General features: G+C 41.0%; 1 protein-coding gene across 1 annotated transcript in view; it reads right to left on the bottom strand.

Moving 5' to 3' along the window:
* The window catches only part of mfn2 (mitofusin 2), a 41058-nt gene extending 21660 nt beyond the window's left edge, over nucleotides 1–19398 (bottom strand). The window contains exons 1-9 of the mRNA XM_061686578.1: nucleotides 19132–19398; nucleotides 14785–14966; nucleotides 12956–13091; nucleotides 8775–8937; nucleotides 8564–8688; nucleotides 7458–7566; nucleotides 3067–3174; nucleotides 2752–2905; nucleotides 2078–2145 (exon numbers count right to left, since the gene is read on the bottom strand). Of these exons, the coding sequence (XP_061542562.1) occupies nucleotides 2078–2145; nucleotides 2752–2905; nucleotides 3067–3174; nucleotides 7458–7566; nucleotides 8564–8688; nucleotides 8775–8937; nucleotides 12956–13091; nucleotides 14785–14962 (1041 nt within the window). The 5' untranslated portion in view covers nucleotides 14963–14966; nucleotides 19132–19398. The remainder of the gene's footprint in view (nucleotides 1–2077; nucleotides 2146–2751; nucleotides 2906–3066; nucleotides 3175–7457; nucleotides 7567–8563; nucleotides 8689–8774; nucleotides 8938–12955; nucleotides 13092–14784; nucleotides 14967–19131) is intronic.
* Between the last annotated feature and the right edge of the window lie 1098 nt (nucleotides 19399–20496).

Consider the following 20496-nt stretch of genomic DNA (forward strand, 5'->3'; position numbering starts at 1 on the left):
TCTGTTGCACACAGATCGGAAGAAACAGGATGCGGTGATATCGGAATATAAGATTTTATTGCAGTAGTCTGACATAGTGCAATCGTGAAAGAGACAATTTGTCTTGTAGTCTGATCCGGCATTACGTGTTGTCAGACGTGTTGTCTGTTGCACACCGCCGACATGTTTTTTTTGTTTTTTTTTTGGGAAATAACTATTGGCTGTCAGATATTTACAGGACTACTCCAAAAGAGATGCGACAAGGCTAAAAATAAACTAGCTTTTGGATTCAAATATACTGTGCATGATGGCGACGCGGAGTAAATCTCTTTTTCGGAGCCGATCGATGACGTCATTGATCGGCTCGGCAAATTGTGACAAAGCCGATCTGCATAAAATGCTAATTATCTGCAGATACCGATGAGGCTAATAAAATCGGTGTAAAGTGTAATATATATACACACACACACATACAACCACAATTCCAATGAAGTTGGGACGTTGTGTTAAACAAATAAAAACAGAATACAATGATTTGCAAATCATGTTCAACCTATATTTAATTGAATACACTACAAAGACAAGATATTTAATGTTCAAACTGATAAACTATTGTTTTTAGCAAATAATTATTAACTTAGAATTTTATGGCTGCAACATGTTCCAAAAAAGCTGGGACCGGTGGCAAAAAAGTGGCAAAACCGGTAGCAAAAAAGACTGAGAAAGTTGAGGAATGCTCACTCCCAGTTTCCTAGTCGTGATTGTATACTATTTTACACAACGGTATGCAGCATAATGTACCAGCATCCTTGATCTTTTGGTTTTCTTGGTGTCCACACACACAATGCACTGAAGACTCTGACCTCCCCATTTTGCAACGGACAATCAAAACTGCTGAAAGGATTGTCGGTACCCCCCTACCCACCATTGAGGACTTGCACGCTGCCAGAACTAAGACAAGGGCGTGCAAAATCCTCTCGGACCGTCTGCACCCCGGTCACCAGCTCTTCCAGCTCCTTCCCTCAGGTAGGCGCTACCGATCAACGCAAACTAGAACTAGTAGACATTCCAACAGCTTCTTCCCTCTTGCGATCAACTTCTTAAACACCTAACCTATAATTCCATTACAACAAGCTGGCAATTTTTTGACTTGAGTTCGTTGTCACATTTCTGTGGGGCCAATTATGTATTACTTGTGCACTCACTGTAGTTGTCTCGCCATGCTGCACTATTTGCATATACTGGCCACTCATGCCAGAGTAGCATCTGCTCCATTTGCACACTGATTGAGGAGTGTCTGTAACATTTGCACAACCGACATTGTCCCAGATGATCGCACTACTCGTCACTTTAAACCGCATACACTCCTTGAAGTCTCAGCGCCCTTTGCACAATGGTCATTGCACCGGACTATTGCAATATTAGTCGTTCGAACTGCTCTAAGTGCTAGAGGACTCTGCATATTTTTGCACAATTGTTTTTTGTCAATGTCTTTATGTCCCCAAAGTGTTCTGTAAATTGACTGTTTGTTGTACTAGAGCGGCTCCAACTACCGGAGACAAATTCCTTGTGTGTTTTGGACATACTTGGCAAATAAAGATGATTCTGATTCTGATTAGAGACGCCGTCAGTGCAGAGCTCAAAATGGGCGTGTCAGATGTATCAATACATATCTGTGGCCTCTGGGTCCACTGCTGTGTGCAACAGAGTGGGTGACAGACATCATAATGGCGTGACACCGCGGGTGACTGACATCATAATCGCACGACACAATGAATTGATAATAAAATTCATTGCCAACACTTTAATATCAAATTGATATAGGGCTGCAACAATAAATCGATACAAATCAGAGTATTATAATAATAGATTGCATAATTAATGGCACAGAAATACTTGGCTTCAAACTAATTAGCTCCACATTGGCTTAGGAGTAAAAAAAATTATATTGAAAACATACAAATTGCTCCACTGCCAGTACAGGACAGCTACAGTATACCATTTGGAATATGTGGTAAAAATTCATTTAACAAGCTCCTGTCGTTTTCTTGCATTCCCTTATGTAATGATTCAAAGTAGTGACACATTTTAGCCTTACCTCAAATCGCCTCTCGAAGTTCTGAAACTCAAACATTCTAGCTTGAAATCCTTCAGCAAGCGCTCCACCTGAAACAGAACAACAAAATTCGGACGATTTTGTTCTGGGACTGGCTTTTTGTGGCAAATTTTTTTTTTCTTTATGTTGCATGGTGTAAGTTTGGGCCTACTGTAGCACCTAGCGGTTATTCTCATGTTGTATTTGCGCGTCTTGACTGTCCCGTCACAGAAATGGCTGAAAGTGCATCCACGACTGTGGCACTCAATTTATTTTCACTTCACTAGATCAGCTGCATATCAGAACCTCACTCATAACTCAAAATTTGTCTCTCAAAACAAAGGGAAAAAAGATACAAAAATAAAAATCAACCAAACAATGGCTCGTAATCCCAAAAACTCCTGAATTGGGGCACTCATAACTCAAATGTCAAGGTAGTTTTGCACAGTGGTGAGAATACGTAATCATACCGCACAAGAAGGCACGTTTAGTTACCGCTGAATTTACGGTTTGTTGTTTGATTGTTTAAAATAAAACCATATTGGCATCGCCCCTGGAGACTCTTCTTCGTCAAGTCACAGTTAAGCAAATGTTAGGAAATTACCACTGACCCTTACTGGGTTATTCAGACAAATTAGCATCTACTTGTCTATTTGTGAGTGATTGTCCACGCTCACCTGTTTCAGGCATTCCTTGAGCTTTCTGCACACGTGCCTGGAGAACCTCCTTGGCAGACACGAAGAAGATGCGGTCACTGGCCTGAGCTTGGTCCACAACACCTAGCTCATGCACCAGGAAATTGGTACAGCGATCCATATGTTGTCTCCGCACCTGGCAATAAAAATGTTTTTTGTGATTTAGGGGCTTTGCACAGTTTTATAAAAAAAAAAATAATAATAAATAAAATTAATAAAAAAGTATTTTGTTTCACGCTGCCAAACGTACCAAAGTTCATGTGTACATACTGAATGATGTTTTAAAACCTGACTAACCTCATCCATGTACTCCGGTTCTGAGGCTGAAGCATCCCAACGGTTATTCAGGATGAAGATGTTAGGACTGGAAAGTCGTTCATTGACTTTGTGAAAAAAAGACTTCTCCTGTAGAGACACAGTTGACGTGCTTAAAATCATGACCATGTCACTGCAACATGTATTTAAAAGAAGTGGAGCCCATAAGCCTTGAAATAGTGCTGCACAGGGAGCATGCGGCGAGCAGGTCTGACTCGCAGTCAACTATTTGGGGTTTGAATATGGACTCTGAGGTTTGAATGACATTTTCTGTCGTCGATGCTAAGGTGATAATAGTCGAGTCGACGTCGACTGGCTGATGACTTGGTATTTTTCCTCAAATCAACTCAAAAAATATCTATTCCATTAGTTACTTGGAAGTAAAAAAAAAAAAATTTAATGCCATTACAGGTACAGTCATTAAAAATTGGGAGTATTTTGCAGGACTCCAATTTTAATGTGAAGAGAGGCCGGTTGTTGATTTTGAGCCCCAACCTTTTCCAGAGTTAGCAGCGTATCATTGTATCATAAAGGTAGGAGGTGTGCGTGCGTGCGTGCGTGTCAGTGAAGGGAGGGGTTAAGGTATTTTAACTGCAAAGGCGGCCTTCATAAATGTAATAAATACTCTAGTTCCATTTCACTTGCTATATCACACACACAGAATCATGTGAATAGGTTTTAAAAACTTTGTTATGAAGCTAGGCAGCACAGTGAATAAGAGGTTAGCACATCTGTCTCACAGCTCTGATGTCTTGGATTTGAAACCCAGGTGATCTGTGTTACTCCCACTCCTGCATTCCAAAAACATTCATATTAAACATTTACAGAACATAACAGAAAACATCTATTTTATTTATACCGAGTTTATTTCTCATATTTGGTGTTGGAGTAATCCATAAGTAATCAACTTACATTACTTTAATATTGTTACATTTATGTTTTGTTTAACAGGTCACTAGTAACTGTATTGGAATACATTTTAAAGTAACCCTCCCAACCCTGGCTACAGGGAATGTTGTTGCAAGAGCATTATAAAATCTGACTTTCTTTGACAGTGCCTGAATGTATTCAGGGGGTGGTCCTAGCCGGAGCAGAGAGCAGACACACACACACATGCAACCTGCGAGTGACTTAAGACGGGAGGACAATCTTTCTTTGACACATTAAGCGTTCATCTTCACAATAAAGAGGTCATTATTCGACTATGGCTTTCCTCCGTGTCATTGTGTAAGCAAACACCACAGTATATTGTGAGAGCGATTGGTTGTGAGAATTTACAGCTCATCAAGTAGCATTAGCTTTAGCCTTTTCAGCGAGTCGTCACTGTCCAGAACACGACTGGCGATTATTCGACTACTGGTTATAAAAATCATTGCGCAGTGGCAAAGTCGACGCGTCGATTCGTCGACTAATTGGTTCAACCCCTAATGGGCTCTGACCTTTTTAAGAAGAGTTTGTGTGAATGTGATTGTGAACGGCTGTTTTGTCTGTCTATGTGTTCTGTGATTGACTGACGTCGAGTCCAGGGTGCACCGCACTTTTCTCCCAAACTCAACTAGGATAGGCTCCAGCTAACCAGTGACCATGAACAGGATAAGCAGAAGAACATTGATGAATGGGTGTATCGAAGACTTCAAACACCCCCCACCCCACCGAAACACTTACAAAAAATATAAATCCCGTAGGACCAAAAGGCACGCAGTTCCGCGCTTTTCTGTCTGCACCTATTCTGCCGTCCACTTAATTCTATCATTGGCAAATCTTCTGGCCTTCTGCGCATTGTGGGTGGAGTAACCCTAAAGTGTGGGCGTTCCATCTCATATCAGGCCTTGTGCGTATTATGCCAAAGTCTCCTTTCCCCTTGCACGCTCCAGACACTGTGTAGTGAGTTTAGTGCCCCAGGAAGTTGAAACATCATATTGCACATTTTGATTTGCCCCTGTGCTCCGACAGCTGGTGGCGGCCTGGTGGCTGACTCGGCATGCTAATGGACACCTGGCCCTTACACAGTGGTGTGAAAAAGTGTTTGCCCCGTTCCTGAGTTCTAATTTTGTTCATGTTTGTCACACTTAAAGGTATCCCATCATCAAACAAATTTAAATATTAGTCAAAGACAACACAAGTAAACACAAAATGCAATTTTTAAATGAAGAATTGTATTATTAAGGGAGGAAAAAAATCTAAACCCTACATGGCTCTGTGTGGAAAAAGTGATTGCCCCCACTGTTAAAACATAACTGTGGTTGTTTATCACACCAGAGTTCAATTTGTCTAGCCACACCCAGGCCTGATACTGCCACACATGTTCTCAATCAAGAAATCACTTAAATAGGACCTGCCTGACAAAGTGCAATAGACCAAAAGATCCTCAAATGCTATAAAACACACCGAGCTCTAAAGAAATTCATGAACAAATGAGAAAAAGTAATTGAGATCAAACAGTGTGGAAAATGTTTTCAAGCCATTTCTAAAGCTTTGGGACTCCAGCAAACCACAGTGAGAGCCATTATCCACAAATGGCGAAAAACATAAAACAGTGGTGAACCTTACCAGGAGTGGCCGGCCAACCAAAATTACCCAAGAGCACAGCGATGACACATCCAAGAGGTCACAAAAGACCCCACAAGAACATCCAAAGAACTGCAGGCCTCACTTACCTCAGTTAAGGTCAGTGTTCATGACTACACCATAACAAAGAGACTGGGAAAAGATGGCCTTCATGGCAGAGTTCCAAGACAAAAACCGCTGCTAAGCAAAAAGAACATTAAGGCTCATCTCAATTTTGCCTTTCTTGATGAGCCCCAAGACCTAAAATAACTTTAAATAATCTGTGGTCTGACGAGACAAAAGTTGAGGTTTTTGGAAGGTGTGTGTCCCATCACATCTGGTGTAAACGTAACACTGCATTTCAGAAATAGAACATTATGCCAACAGTAAAATATGGTGGTTGTAGTGTGATGGCACTGGGCTGTTTTGCTACTTCAGGACCTGGAGGACTTGCTGTGATAAATGGAACAATGAATTGCGCTAGAGAAAAAAATCCTGAAGAAGAATGTATGGCCATCTGTTCGTGATCGCAAGTTCAAACAAACTTGGGTTCTGCAGCAGGACAATGATCCAAAACACACCAGCAAGTCCACCTCTCAATGGCTGAAGAAAAACAAAATGAAGACTTTGGAGTGGCCTAGTCAAAGTCCTGACCTGAATGCATCCAATTGAGATGCTGTGACATGACCTTAAAAAGGCGTTTCATGTTCGAAAACCGTCCAACGTGGCTGAATTACAACAATTCTTCAAAGATGAGTGGGCCAAAATTGCTCCACAGCACTGTAAGAGACTCATAGCAAGTTATTGCAAACGCTTGATTGCAGTTGGTGCTGCCAAGGGGCAGCCCAACCATTTATTTATTATAATAAAATAATCCAACCAGTTACTAGGTTAAGGGGACAATTACTTTTTCCACACACGGCCATGTAGGGTTGGATTTTCTTCTCCCTTAATAATAAAAAAACATTTTAAAATTGCATCTTGTGTTTACTTCTGTTGTCTCAGACTAATATTTAAATTTTTTGATGATGGGAAACATTTAAGTGTGACAAACATGCAAAAAAATAAGAAATCAGGAAGGGAGCAAACACTTTTTCACACCACTGTATGCTCACCAACTGTCCTATGGCCGTAATGTGCCCCTACCACATTACGCCAATTGATGGCCGAACGTCGACATATGTCATATGAATTCATTTTCATGCACGAGCAGCGAGCGGCATTTTCGTTTAAAGTATGTCTGCAAGCGCTGCTCACAACAACTACAGTCATCTTGATGACACAATGGTGTGTTAGATTTGGAATAATTATGTTCATATTTGGTCATCGCCGTTCGGAAAATCCATTCAAGTGACGTACCGGGGGGGGGGAGAGAGAGACTGGTATGGCTGCTGGGCAACAAATATCAAAAACTGGTTCACTCACTGTATTATTGATGGCCTTCCAAACGCGGATTAAACTACATATTGTACAATCTGTATTGAATCGAGATTAGACAATACAAAAACATCACACTGGGGACCCCGTATGCCTAACTTCTGGATACAAAAATGGGGGTTAATTTCACATTTTAAGTGTGACATATTTACCAGCTGGATTTCAATGGCATTCACATCTCAAAAAAAGTCCACATTCCGGGAATTCAAACCTCCTGCAGACTTCAATGAGTCACGCCTCTGAAGCCGTTACGCGAACACCAGCCGGACACACCGTGGGTACCGGAGAATCGGCGTCCCGTGAATCCGCGCAAGCCAGGTGCGAAAAATACAGACTTATGCACCAATGGGAGAATATGCCCCATAATGAACACAGTGGTCATATCTCACCGTCTGCATCAGCGTCGACTCAGAGTTTGCTACAAGTACAAACACATCCGCATCCAAGCAGAACTTGTCAATCCAGCTGTCCAGTTCTGTGGTCACATCAATACCTGGGCTGAATTTAAAAAAGAATAAGAAAGCTAAATTGATGCATAATGTTTTTTGCTGATGAAAAGTAAACTTCACATTTCTGTCTCACACAGTAGTGATGTCTAACGTGCCTACATTCTATTGCCCTGTAAACATGCCGTCGAATGCAGCGGTGTCAAAAGTACTGATATTCAGTACTTAAGTAAAAGTTAAGCTTTACACGATCAGGATTTTTGGGCCCGATCACCGATCAGCAAGTTTTAAAAGACGATAACCGATCAGATCACAAAATGGAGCAATGTGTCTATTTACATGACTTGTTCATTTATTGTATATACTTATGTACTGTATACTGAGTATTTTAAAGTATTCTCTAGCATTTTAGCTGAAAGTTAAAACATCAATGACCTCTAGGGGCATTGAAGTATTGGCCACTGACATAAGTTTAGGTCAAATCAACATTACAACATGACAGAAATAATAGGTGCTAAATTACTGTAATGAAATTACTTTATTGCAATTAAATTACTTTAACAAACACTGTTAATGACATGCTTACTCTAACTTTCTCACTGTCCCGGCTATATGGACGGATGTTGTCCAGAGTTTGCGTCCCCCCCCCACATACTAAATCATTCTATAGTATGTATGACGAGCATGACATTGGATACAGCTACTACAGACAATAAACAACTCTTTCCTGTAGCCCAGGCCTAAATGTTATGATGAATTCAAACCACTCACACATGCCAGATTGAGCGCTCACTTTAAATTTTATCATCAAGCAGGGCTTTTGATGCGGGCAATCGTCGCATCGCCACGTCTTTTACGCCGTGTCGTCACTAACCTTACAAGGTTTTAAAAGTAACAAGCTCATTCTTAAAATGTTAGAGAGTCCAAGTAAAAAGTCACCAGAAAAATAAACTCAAGTAAAGTACAGATACCATAAAAATCTACATCAGTACAGTTGCCACCTCTGGTCTAATGTACAGGTATGTCGACAACATAATTGCATGCCTGACCTGTCCAACAAGACCAGATCATCCCTGAGCAAAGCACATTTTGCTTTAGGCCACATGACACAGACCAAGCTGCCTGCCTCCAGGTCCTCATCCTGGTGGAGGGCATGGGCCAACTGATTCACCGTCTGGAAACGTAGTGGAGAGAGAGTATCCTTGAAGGAAGTTTGATCGTGAGGCCTACTTGCATTAAAAAGGACTCGATTCAACTGACCTTAATGCTCTTCCTCTCCTCAGAGCCTTCAGTAAGAATAAAAGCTTCGTTCCCATCTGTTCCCTCCACCCTTAGAAAACAGTTTGTGGTGTGTCCAATACCGGAAGGCAGCACCTTGTCACACAGCATGGCATTGATGACTGAGCTTTTCCCATTACTGGTCCTAGAAAACAAAAACAACATAGAGGTATATACCTGGTTAAATGTTGAGAACACTTGAAAGTCCCCGCAACAAAGGTCTAAAATCACTTTAGACAGTATTAACAGGGCTGGAAACTGCGACCAAAATGGTAGCATATGCAACCCTTTTTTCAGTGTGTGCTTGTAAAGATTTCATGTGGTCGCACTTGTGCAAGTAAATGTTTTCATGCTCCCTTAACACAGTCTCACTCTATAGAGGACATGGTGGTTGAAAGTCAACGTCTTTCACTGCTTTAGTCAATCTCCTCCAGCTGCAAGCTCTCCTTTTTGCAGATAGACAGAGCACCGTCTTGTTATTGAGAACGCCGAATGTGCACATGGCAGCCCCCTCGCCACGACGAGAGCAAGCCTCGCGTAGCGGAGTGGTCGCGAGCTGCAGAAAGTGGGTGCTCACGGAGGGTCCTCACCATCGTCAGGCAAGGAGGTGCTGCTGACAAGGACACAGATAGCACTAGTACCCACTCCGAATTACAATGACATCGATCCGGCCCCTCCACTTTTTAATCACCCCCTCTTCCTGAAGCCGGATGTTCAACTCAGCAAGGCAGACCAATCTTACAAGCCCGACACGGAACTCATGCTATCTGCTTTTCACGTCCCGTAATTTCTTGTGTATAATGCACATTTTGTTCCCCAAAAAATTGTCAAAAGTCAATAGTGCGCATTATACATAGCTATAGGGGCAAATGGAAAAAACTTTCACAGTTTATAAATGTATGCCCCCACCTAGTGGTTATATATATATTTTAAAAAATGTAGGCTACATTTTCATTCCAATATGACAGGTGTTCGGATGACTGCATATATGTACAGGTGTGCTCATAAGTTTACATACCCTGACAGAATTTGTGAATGACTGAAAAACAACCATCATTAATTTCTTTAGTGTTATGTTTTGTTTAATGATAATGCTTTTCTGAAATGCTTGACCGATTAATTTGCTTCACATTAAAATAAAATTAAATGTTTTTCGCCTGGTCCTTCATGTTTTCCTTCCATCCTGCCTCAAAGTCTGCGCAGACCAGTTCCCTCCAGTCTTCACACAGATCTTCAATAGATCTCTGGAAGTGTGCAAAGTACCATCCTGTTTCAAATGCTCCACCATCATCCCAGTCCCAAAGAAACCTGCAATCTCGAGTCTGAATGAACAGGCTTGTCGCCCTGACATCTGTGTCATGAAGTCCTTTGAACACCTCCTGCTGAAACACCTCCAAAGCGTCAGTTTGCCTACCGAGGAAACAGGATGATGCAGTCAACATGCACTGCACTTCATCCCATAACACCTTGACGGCACGGGGACCAATGTGAGGATCCTGTTCGTGGACCACAGGAAGGGCATTGAAGATGAAACGTGGCTAGGTCTTTCAGCATGACAATGATCCCAAACACCTTGTGAAAACCTTGTGAACACTTTCAGAAAACGTTTGACGTCTGTCACTGCCAACAAAGATTATATAACAAAGTATTGGGATGAACTTTTGTTATTGACGAAATACTTATTTTCCACCATAATTTGCAAATAAATTATTCAAAAATCAGACTGTGATTTTTTGTATTTTTTTTCTCATTTTGTCTCTCATAGGTGACGTATACCCATGATGAAAGCTACAGGACTCTCTCATCTTTTTAAGTGGGAGAACTTGCACAATTGGTGGCTGACTAAATACTTTTTTGCCCCACTGCACGCACACACACGCATACATACACACACCGTTGGGAAGGAAGCGGGCAGCACACGTCCGCTCTGAACATATTGCGAACAGCGACATATGGGCTCCGGCCACCCTGCCCGGGAACTTTTTTTCCCCCCTGCTCTTCTTTTGTTCATCCCTTCCTCCTTTTCCGCCACAGCCACCTGTTCCCCGTGCAGACCGGACCGGCCAACCATTCGGGAGCTCGACCAGCCCGCCTAAATTCTGTTCCACGCAACGTAAATCCAGTTTGTGGTCTACTAAAAATACAGATTACTGCATATTTGGGTTTAAATTAACAACAACAGGAAGCCCCAGCTATATGCCTTGTCATCCCTTGCTCATTCCCAACATCACATCACCAGTCAGTCTCCTTTGCAATGTTCGCCTGTCCTTTGTGCTTTCTTTCCAGTGTTACCCTGGTAGATTCCCATGTTAGATCTCAGTAAATTTTCTATAAAAATTCACTACCTGTATCATTTATGTGTGTTTGGGTTCGACAAAAGACGTCTGGTTATCGAGAACTCTTATCTAATTCATGTAGCAACCTTCAGATTATGAGACCGATAAAAGGTTTGCCGTCGCTTTCTCCTAAATTTTATACATCTCACCATTATGAGACAAAATAGCATGATTTATAACGCTGAAACGTAAAATTACACGAAACCGGAAATAACGCGAGCATCGAAAAAAACTGAATTGTTGACATTTTTGCAGATTTATTAAAAAAGAAAAACTGAAATATCACACAGACATAAGTATTCAGAACCTTTGCTCAGTATTTAGTAGAAGCACCTTCTTGCAGATCCTCTCCAGTTCTGTCAGGTTGGATGTTGAACGTTGATGGATAGCCATTTTCAGGACTGTCCAGAGATGCTCAATTGGGTTTAAGTCAGGGCTCTGGCTGGGCCATTCAAGAACAGTCACGGAGTTGTTCTGAAGCCACTCCTTCGTTATTTTAGCTGTGTGCTTGGGGTCCTTGTCTTCTTGGAAGGAGAACCTTCGGGCTCAGTCTGAGGTCCTGAGCACTGTGGAGAAGGTTTTCGTCTAGGATATCCCTGTACTTGGCCGCATTCATCTTTCCTTCTATTGCAACCAGTCGTTCTGACCCTGCAACTGAAAAACATCCCCATAGCATGATGCTCCCACCACCATGCTTCACTGTTGGGACTGTATTGGACCGGTGATGAGCAGTGCCTGGTTTTCTCCACACATACTGCTTAGAATTAAGGCCAAAAAGTTTTATCTTGGTCTCATGAGACCAGAGAATCTTATTTCTTGCCATCTTGGAATCCTTCAGGTGTTTTTAAGCAAACTCCATGTGGGCTTTCATGTTTCTTGCACTGAGGAGAGGCTTCCGTCGGGCCACTCTGCCATGAAGCCCTGACTGGTGCAGGGCTGCAGTGATGGTTGACTTTCTAGAACTTTCTCCTATCTCCCAACTGCATCTCTGGAGCTCAGCCACAGTGATCTTTGGGTTCTTATTTACCTCTCTCACCAAGGCTCTTCTCCCCCGATTGCTCAGTTTGGCCGGATGGCCAGCTCTAGGAAGGGTTCTGGTCGTCCCAAACGTCTTGCATTTAAGGATTATGGAGGCCACTGTGCTCTGAGGAACCTTAAGTGAGCAGAAACTTTTTTATAGCCTTGGCCAGAGCTGTGCCTTGCCACAATTCTGTCTCTGAGCTCTTCAGGCAATTTCTTTGACCTCATGATTCTCATTTGTTCTGACATGCTCGGGTGAGCTGTAAGGTCTTATATAGACAGGGGTGTGAGCTGGACTCCTATGAAGGTGTGTGTGTATATTATATATATTATTATTTTATATATATATATATATATATATATATATAATATACATACACACACAGCATGGCCATGCTGTACACACACAATATAATGACCATGTGCACCCCTAAATCCCATGAAAATTATTTCTTGAACATTTTCACCAAAATAGTCATCACCTGTTTAACAGAAAAGACAATAACCAAATTCAATTGAATTATTCAGCGACTTACCCGACTACTCTAACGGGTGTTTTTTTTTTTTTTTTTTAAAGCGACTTGTGAATTTAACTCCTGCTAATCAACAGATAACATGAGCAAATCATTTTCACATTGTTTTGCGTCTTATAATAATAACAACAACAATAATAATGCATGGTGATCGAGTGGTTATCACACCCTCCTCAAAGTTCTGAGGTCAGGGGTTCGAATTCAGGTTTCAAAGTTGCAAGTGGAGCTTCAACCATGTTAAACAAGTCGTGAACTATGGAAAACCAACACATACCTCCCGAAGAACACCACCTTCATATGCCTCCGTGCGAGCACTTCTCCAATCCCTGCTACCTTTGTAAGGTAACTTCGAACCTCCTGCACCTGTTCTTCCGTAGTGACTGGATCCAGCTCTTCATTTTTGTGAGCATCTAGGAGAGAGGGAAGTAAAGAATGTTAATTACAGGCTCAAAAGAGAACACATAAAAACATTTGCAAAGCTTTTTGTATTTGAGAATTGAAAAACAATCATGTACATTAAATATAAATCATCTGCAAAGTGTCAAGCCCTGTTCAAATGGGAGGTTTTTGTGATGTAAAAAAAATGACCAAGATAAAACATTAAAACTTTTTCCACGATGTGATCTATCACTTGTATAAGTCAATTGAATTGTTTTTCTTTTTTAGAGAGAGGACAGGATGATTTCCATTTCCTAAGGGAATATTTGTTTGTTCAAAATCCAAACAAGTTGCAGGTTGACCAGTAAATTGGAGGTTCCATCTATCCATACATACCATCCATCCATTTTCTGAACCGCTTCTCCTCACTAGGGTCACGGGCGTGCTGGAGCCTATCCCAGCTACCTTTGGGCGAGAGGCAGGGTACACCCTGAACTGGTTGCCAGCCAATCGCAGGGCACATACAAACAAACAACCATTCGCACTCACAGTCATACCTACGGGCAATTTAGAGTCTCCAATTAATGCATGTTTTTGGGATGTGGGAGGAAAACGGAGTGCCCGGAGAAAACCCACGCAGGCACGGGAGAACATGCAAACTCCACACAGGCGTGGCCGGGGATTGAACCCGGGTTCTCAGAACTGTGAGGCTGACGCTCGAACCAGTTGTCCACCGTGCCGCCATCCATACATACATACATACATATTCTATTTTGCCTATCTTAGCTGACTTTCAGCGAGAGGCAGCCCGGCAAGATTGTTTTTGGAAAGTGAGAGAAAGACAGAGTACCCGAAGAAAACCCATGCAAGCACAGGAAGAACGGAACCAAGATTCGTAATCCGAACCTCGGAACTAATGAGGCAGACTTATTAACCACTTGATCACTGTGCTGCCACTTTGGAGACGCCACTCTTAATGGAGACTCCACTCTTAAATTTAGCAAAGGTCATCATCTCTTATATATTATATTTTAAGTTGGATAAAATCTCTGTTACAAGCAATGACAACGCATTACTTAGTTAAAATAAAATAATTAGGTTGCTGAGTAAAAACAATGTACAGACAATGTAAAATGCACCATTATTAATGTTCACATGCAACATACAGCAGGGATGGGCAACTTAAATTATGGCAGGGGCTACAACATTTTGTCAACACTACCAGGGGGCCACATGGGACCGTGATTTTCTTGATCGAGTTTTCTCTTACCACGTCTTTTCGCCACTGCGTCATTACTCTCTCTTCATGCTGATTTTCGTCAAGGAGTCACCACTCTTCTTCTCTGATGGAGAAGAACTGGCGCTACAGTAAGAGATTTCTGCTATCTAGTGGTGAATGGTATTATTACAATTTAAAACTGCTCTGTTACGGTAGAGAAACCCTCTAATTTTATAAAAATGAATCTAAGTGGCACTCCAAGTGTGGGCGCTGGCCATGTTTCTTCTACCACGTTTAAGAAAAAAAAAATTCCTTAAAATTAACTGAGGTGTCACTCAGTGCGCTTGCATGTTGCCCATCCCTGGCATACAGTATAAGATTAGGAATTAAACTCTAGTAGTCATTGGTTAAGGATGTATTGTAATAATAATAATTTGTATAGCCCTTTTTTAATAATGCAAGATGCAATTGTAGAGCTAAAATTACAAAGCAAGCCAAGAAGTTACCTTCCAGAAATGATGCACTCTCCTTAATGTAGGCCCCTAACTGCTCAAAAATCCCATTAATCTTCTTCTTCGCTGTGACAAAATGCTTCAGTGGTGATGCGTTCACCTCCGCCATTAGTCTCTTATCCTTCTTGCCGTGGACTGCGTTGGTGTTGGGCCGTGGGAAAACCAGAGACATGGCACTAAAGGGAGAAGCAACAGAAACAACCTTGTTGGAATCATTTGTAAGTTGTCATTGAAATTACATGAAGTGAGATAAAACGTTTTAACACTTGTCCGTAGGGTTGCAAACAGGTGGAACTTTACCCAGTAAATTTCTGGAAAGTTTCTGGTAAAGTTGCATGGGAAGTAAAGCTGGAGTATTTTGGAAATATTCCAAATTGGGAACTTTGCATGGGAATTAAGAGACATAAATTTAGAATTGAAACGAGGACAATTTAATGGAAAGGTTTCATATTCAAGCAGACATCCATACGAATAAATACCAATAAAAAGTAGCATTTCAACAGATTTATTTGAAGGTATAACAATGAAGTTTGAAATATTCTATTGAACAATCAATTTGTTCATTGAACAAAAACATGGATGTTAAGTTAATAAATACTATTCCTCCCCCGAACCAACACATCCAAAAAAAATAAAAAATCCCGAAATGCCGAAAGTCCCATTACAATGTTGTTTACAATGAAAAGAGCCCCTCTCCCTCTAAAACAGCTCCATTTATCCATCCATCCATCCATCCATCCATCCATCCATTCATTCATTCATTTTCTGAGCTGCTTCTCCTCACTAGGGTCGCGGGCGTGCTGGAGCCTATCCCAGCTATCAACGGGCAGGAGGCGGGGTACACCCTGAACTGGTTGCCAGCCATTCGCAGGGCCAGTTCCATTCAGAAAACCAAAAAAAGTACAAACCCGGGTTCCAATGAAGTTGGGATGTTGTGTAAATCATAAATAAAAACAGAATACAATCATTTGTAAATCATTTTCAACCTATAATCAATTGAATACATGACCAAGATCTAGGTATTATTATTATCCATCCAGCGTCCATACCACTTATTTATTGTTCAAACTGATAAACAGTTTATTGCAAATATTCACTCATTTTGAATTCGATGCCTGCAAAACGTTCCAAAAAAAGCTTGTATGGGAGCATGTTTACCACAGTGTTACATCAGCTTTCCTTTTTACAACATTCAATAAGTGTTTGGGAACTGAGGGGACTAATTGTATACGTTTTGAATGTGGAATACTTTCCAATTCCTGCTTGATGTACAACTACCATTGTCATATTTTGCGCTTCATAATGCACCACAGATTTTCAATGGGAGGACGCGTCTAGACTGCTGGCAGGCCAGTCTTGTACTCACATATTTTTACTATGAAGCCACGCTGTTGTGACACATGCATAATGTGGCTTGACATTAGGCCTGTCATGATAACAATTCCTTAAAGAAGATATATTTTCCCAAAAACTGTCGCGATAAAGGATAGTTTTTTTAATGCATATGAAATCATGAAAAATATGAAATGCCCTTATTACTATTATTGTTTTTTTTTTTTGCTTTTCAATCAGTACTATTATTATTATCACCATCATCATTATTATTATTATTAGTATCAATCCATCTTCCATACCGCTTATCCTCACTAGGGTTGCGGGCGTGCAGGAGCCTATCCTCGCTATCTTTGGGCGAGAAGTGGGGTACACCCTGAACTGGTCGCCAGCCAATCGCAGGACACATACTGTATAAACAAACAACCATTCGCGCACACATTCACACCTACGGACAATTTAGAGTCTGCAGTCAAACTACCATGCATGTTTTTGGGATGTGGGAGGAAACCGGAGTAATCGGAGAAAACCCACTCAGGCACGGGGAGAACATGCAAACTCCACCCAGGTGAGGCCAGATTTTTGAGGCAGATGTGCTAACCAGTCATCCACCATCCTGCCATAATTATTATTTCCTTTCTAGTTCCTCTATTAAAATGTTTTTTCTTTACGCTGTGATATGAATCCCCCTGGCTCTGAAATAAAGAATAAATACCTTTTCATACTGCACTACATACAAATGGCCCCCGCGTCAAAGTACAACGACGGCGGCAACAGGGTTGCGGCCACCTCATATTTGGAAGTGGTGACGTACGAGCCTAGAATGAAATTGGGAGGCTTTACAATGCGACTTGTCACTTCACATACAGTCCCCTCCAAAACTCTGTTTTTGTTGTATACTGAAGACATTGGTGTTTCAGATTTTTTAAAATTCCAGCTTTTATTTCAGGGAATTTACATCTAGATGTGTGAAACAACTCAGGACAGAGCACCTTTTGTTTGAAGCCTCGCACTTTTCAAGTGAGCAAAAATATTGGAACAGACCTTATGAAATGAACTTAAAAGTTAATAACATTTAATGTTTGTTGGCAAAACTCTTACTTGCAATAACTACATCAAGCCCACGAACCACTGACTTCAGCAGACTGTTGCATTCTTCATTTGAAATGCTTTTCCAGGCCTTTACTGCAGCCTCTTTCAGTTCTTGTTTGTTTCAGGGGGGTTTTCCCTTCAGTCTCCTCTTCGGGAGGTCTAATGCATCCTCTATTTGGTTAAGGTCCGGTGATTGACTTGGCCAGTCTAAAATCTTCCACTTTTCCCCCCTGATGAAGTCCATTGTTGTGTTGGCTGTGTGTTTTGGGTCACTGTCTTGTTGCATGATGAAGCTTCTCCCGATTAGTTTGGATGCATTTTTCTGTAAATCGCCAGACAAAATGGTTTTGTAGACTTCAGGATTCATTTTGCTCCTACCATAATGAGTAAGATCATCAATAAAGACTAGTGAGCCTGTTCCAGAAGCTGCCAAGCAAGCCCAAGCCACGACATTACCTCCAACATGCTTCACAGATGAGCTTGTGTGTTTTGGCTCATAAGCAGATCCTAACTGTTGTCTTTGGGTGTTTCCGCACAGCTCTCACAATGTTTCTGTCATCAACTGCTGTTGATACCCTTGGCCGACCTGTACGGTTTCTGTTGCTCAGTGTACCAGTAGTTTCTTTTTCAGGACATACCAGGTTGTTGAATTGGCTATGCCCAATGTTTGTGTAATAGCTCTGATCGATTTTCCCTCATCTCTCAGCTTTAAAACAATTTGCTTTTCTCCCATAGACAGCTCTCTGGACTTCATGTTTGCTTAACAGCAAATGCAGTTTTCACAGATAAAACCTAATGTTTAACCAATCAATTTAAAAGGCACCACCTGAGCAAATAGAAAACACCTATCAGTCACATGTTCCAATACTTTTGTTCACTTGAAAAGTGGGTGCCTTCAAACAGAAGGTGCTCTGTCCTGAGTTATTTAACACATCTAGATATAAAAACCATGAAATGAAAGCTGGAATTCTGAACTTTTGTCTCATTCATCTTTTACCCAAATGTCTTCAGTATATAACAAAAACAAAGGAATTGACCTTCCCGTTCCAATACTTTTGGAGGGGACTGTACATACGTAGACTCGATCATAATCAGAATCATCTTTATTTGCCAAGTATGTCCAAAAAAAACCACAAGGAATTTGTCTCCGGTAGTTGGAGCCGCTCTAGTACGACAACAGACAGTTGCCTATTTTAAAAAAATCTTTGACTATACCAATCACGTCACTTGATCTTATAAAAGAGAATGTTCCAAATTATTTCATATTTTTTGTCGTTATTTTAAAACTACTTTACTCTGTACTGCTGTAAATAAAAGGCCCTGTAAAATAGGACTGCCGCAATTAATGACATTTTAAACGTGATCACGATTTTGGCTGCCATGATTAAATTAGCCTGATCACCTGCAATTTTTACATTTAAAATGCGGACTCTGCTGCATATGAAGACCTTTTATCAACCAGTAGTCAGTACTGGACTAAGTGACGAGCCATCGAGTGAGTCATGCAGAGTGAAAAAAAAAGTACAACAAACATTGGCGATAAAATATATAAATAAATTATAAAATTTATAAGTTGAAAAAAAGACTATAGTCACAAAAACATAACTACCGTACATGACTACGTATGAATATGCCCAATGCTATAGCTTTGATGACCACGATGAGACTGCAGGTCGTGCAACGAGGGCACAACTGCTTGAAAATAATGTACAACAAGTTCTGACTCATCTTACATTTTGTTTAAATAACAATAATAATAATAATAAATAATTATTGTCGCTGCGTAATTTGCGGTTGCTTTCTGAGGCCCAACTACGATGTCAACGCGATGAATATTTAGAGGGCAAGCCGCGACCGGCAACTACTTGATTTGGGTCAGACTGCAATTAGTTGTACTGTATTAGCATTTCGCCTTACCGTGGATAGGTCTCGCACTTCACAAATAATCCACTTGCATCCTGGTTGGTCTCTTAGCGGTGGCAAGATAAACGTCGGTCTACTAATAAGTAGCGTTAGCGCTCACGTCGCACTAAGTACGCAAAGCTATTCTTTGTCTTCAGTGTAATGTACTGTCAAAACCACTGAAAATATGTAAGCGGAACCTCCGAAGTGTTCTAATGCAATGCCCTGAACATAATGGATAATGTCACTTGGACGAGACGCCCACTCTGCGTCTTACGGATTGGTTTTTGTGCTCTCCACCGGTCATGTAATGCAAACACCGCCACCTGCTGCTCTGGAGTATTGACTACTGTTTTTTTTTTTTTTTTTTTCAGTGCTGGGAAGTAAAGTACAAAGTTATAAATACTTAGTTACTGAACATATGCTTACTATTTTAGGCACCTTACAAGTATTGCTGACGTCGTGTTACTTTTAATCCCTACATTTGAACACAGATATACTCTTTACCATGTCAAAATAAGCAAATTACTCATGTAACCTCTCGGGATGACGTGACAAAAGGACACATACGGAGGTGAAGTCCACCACAGCTGATATTTTGAGGTCATATATGGTGGAAAAGCAGGGACAGTGTTGACATGGATGAGCATGAAGATGCATTTAGAAGATGGCAGCAGACTCAGACTCATATTCCCCATCCAAAGTAGGCCTCATTTAAGATTTGTCTTTGTGTGTGCAAAATGATTAAAACAGGTATTGCATATAATTGACAGTAATTTTTTACTTTTGTACTTTAGTAAATTCTTTGAACTTTTACTTGACTTAAATCAGTACTACCTCTATTTTTACCAGATTTTATTTTTTGGGGCACAAGTATCTATACTTTCAAGTACACAAAGTGAATAATTTTACCAACACTGCTTTTTATGAAGCAAAAAGGGAAATTACAGCCAAATTAAACCCATCCATTTCCTACACCGCTTGTCCACATTAGGGTTGTAGAGATGCTGGAGCCCATCCCAGGTGACATGGGATGAGAGGTCCAACCTTGGTTACCAGTCAAACATGGGGCACACAAACAACCATTCACACTCACATTTGTTAAATTTATTATACTAATTATAATCCCCCAAAAGGAAATTCAACTGAAACCGGTGTATATTTATGTTGCACACATAACAGAGACCCAGTCCAGATCATACACATTCAGCATGCAGAGAGAGTTAAGGGGCCTTGCTCAATGGTGCCTCGACAGTTGTCTGGAAGCAGAATCTCTCCAGCAACATAGCATTTTACGCTGTCCGCTGCAGACTTGAAGCAATTTAGAATTTTCAATTTAACAAAGCATTCTTTTTTTGAATGTTGGAGGACATCATAGTA

This window comes from Phycodurus eques, chromosome 1 (genome assembly GCF_024500275.1).
Source record: "Phycodurus eques isolate BA_2022a chromosome 1, UOR_Pequ_1.1, whole genome shotgun sequence".
Lineage (NCBI taxonomy): Eukaryota > Metazoa > Chordata > Actinopteri > Syngnathiformes > Syngnathidae > Phycodurus > Phycodurus eques.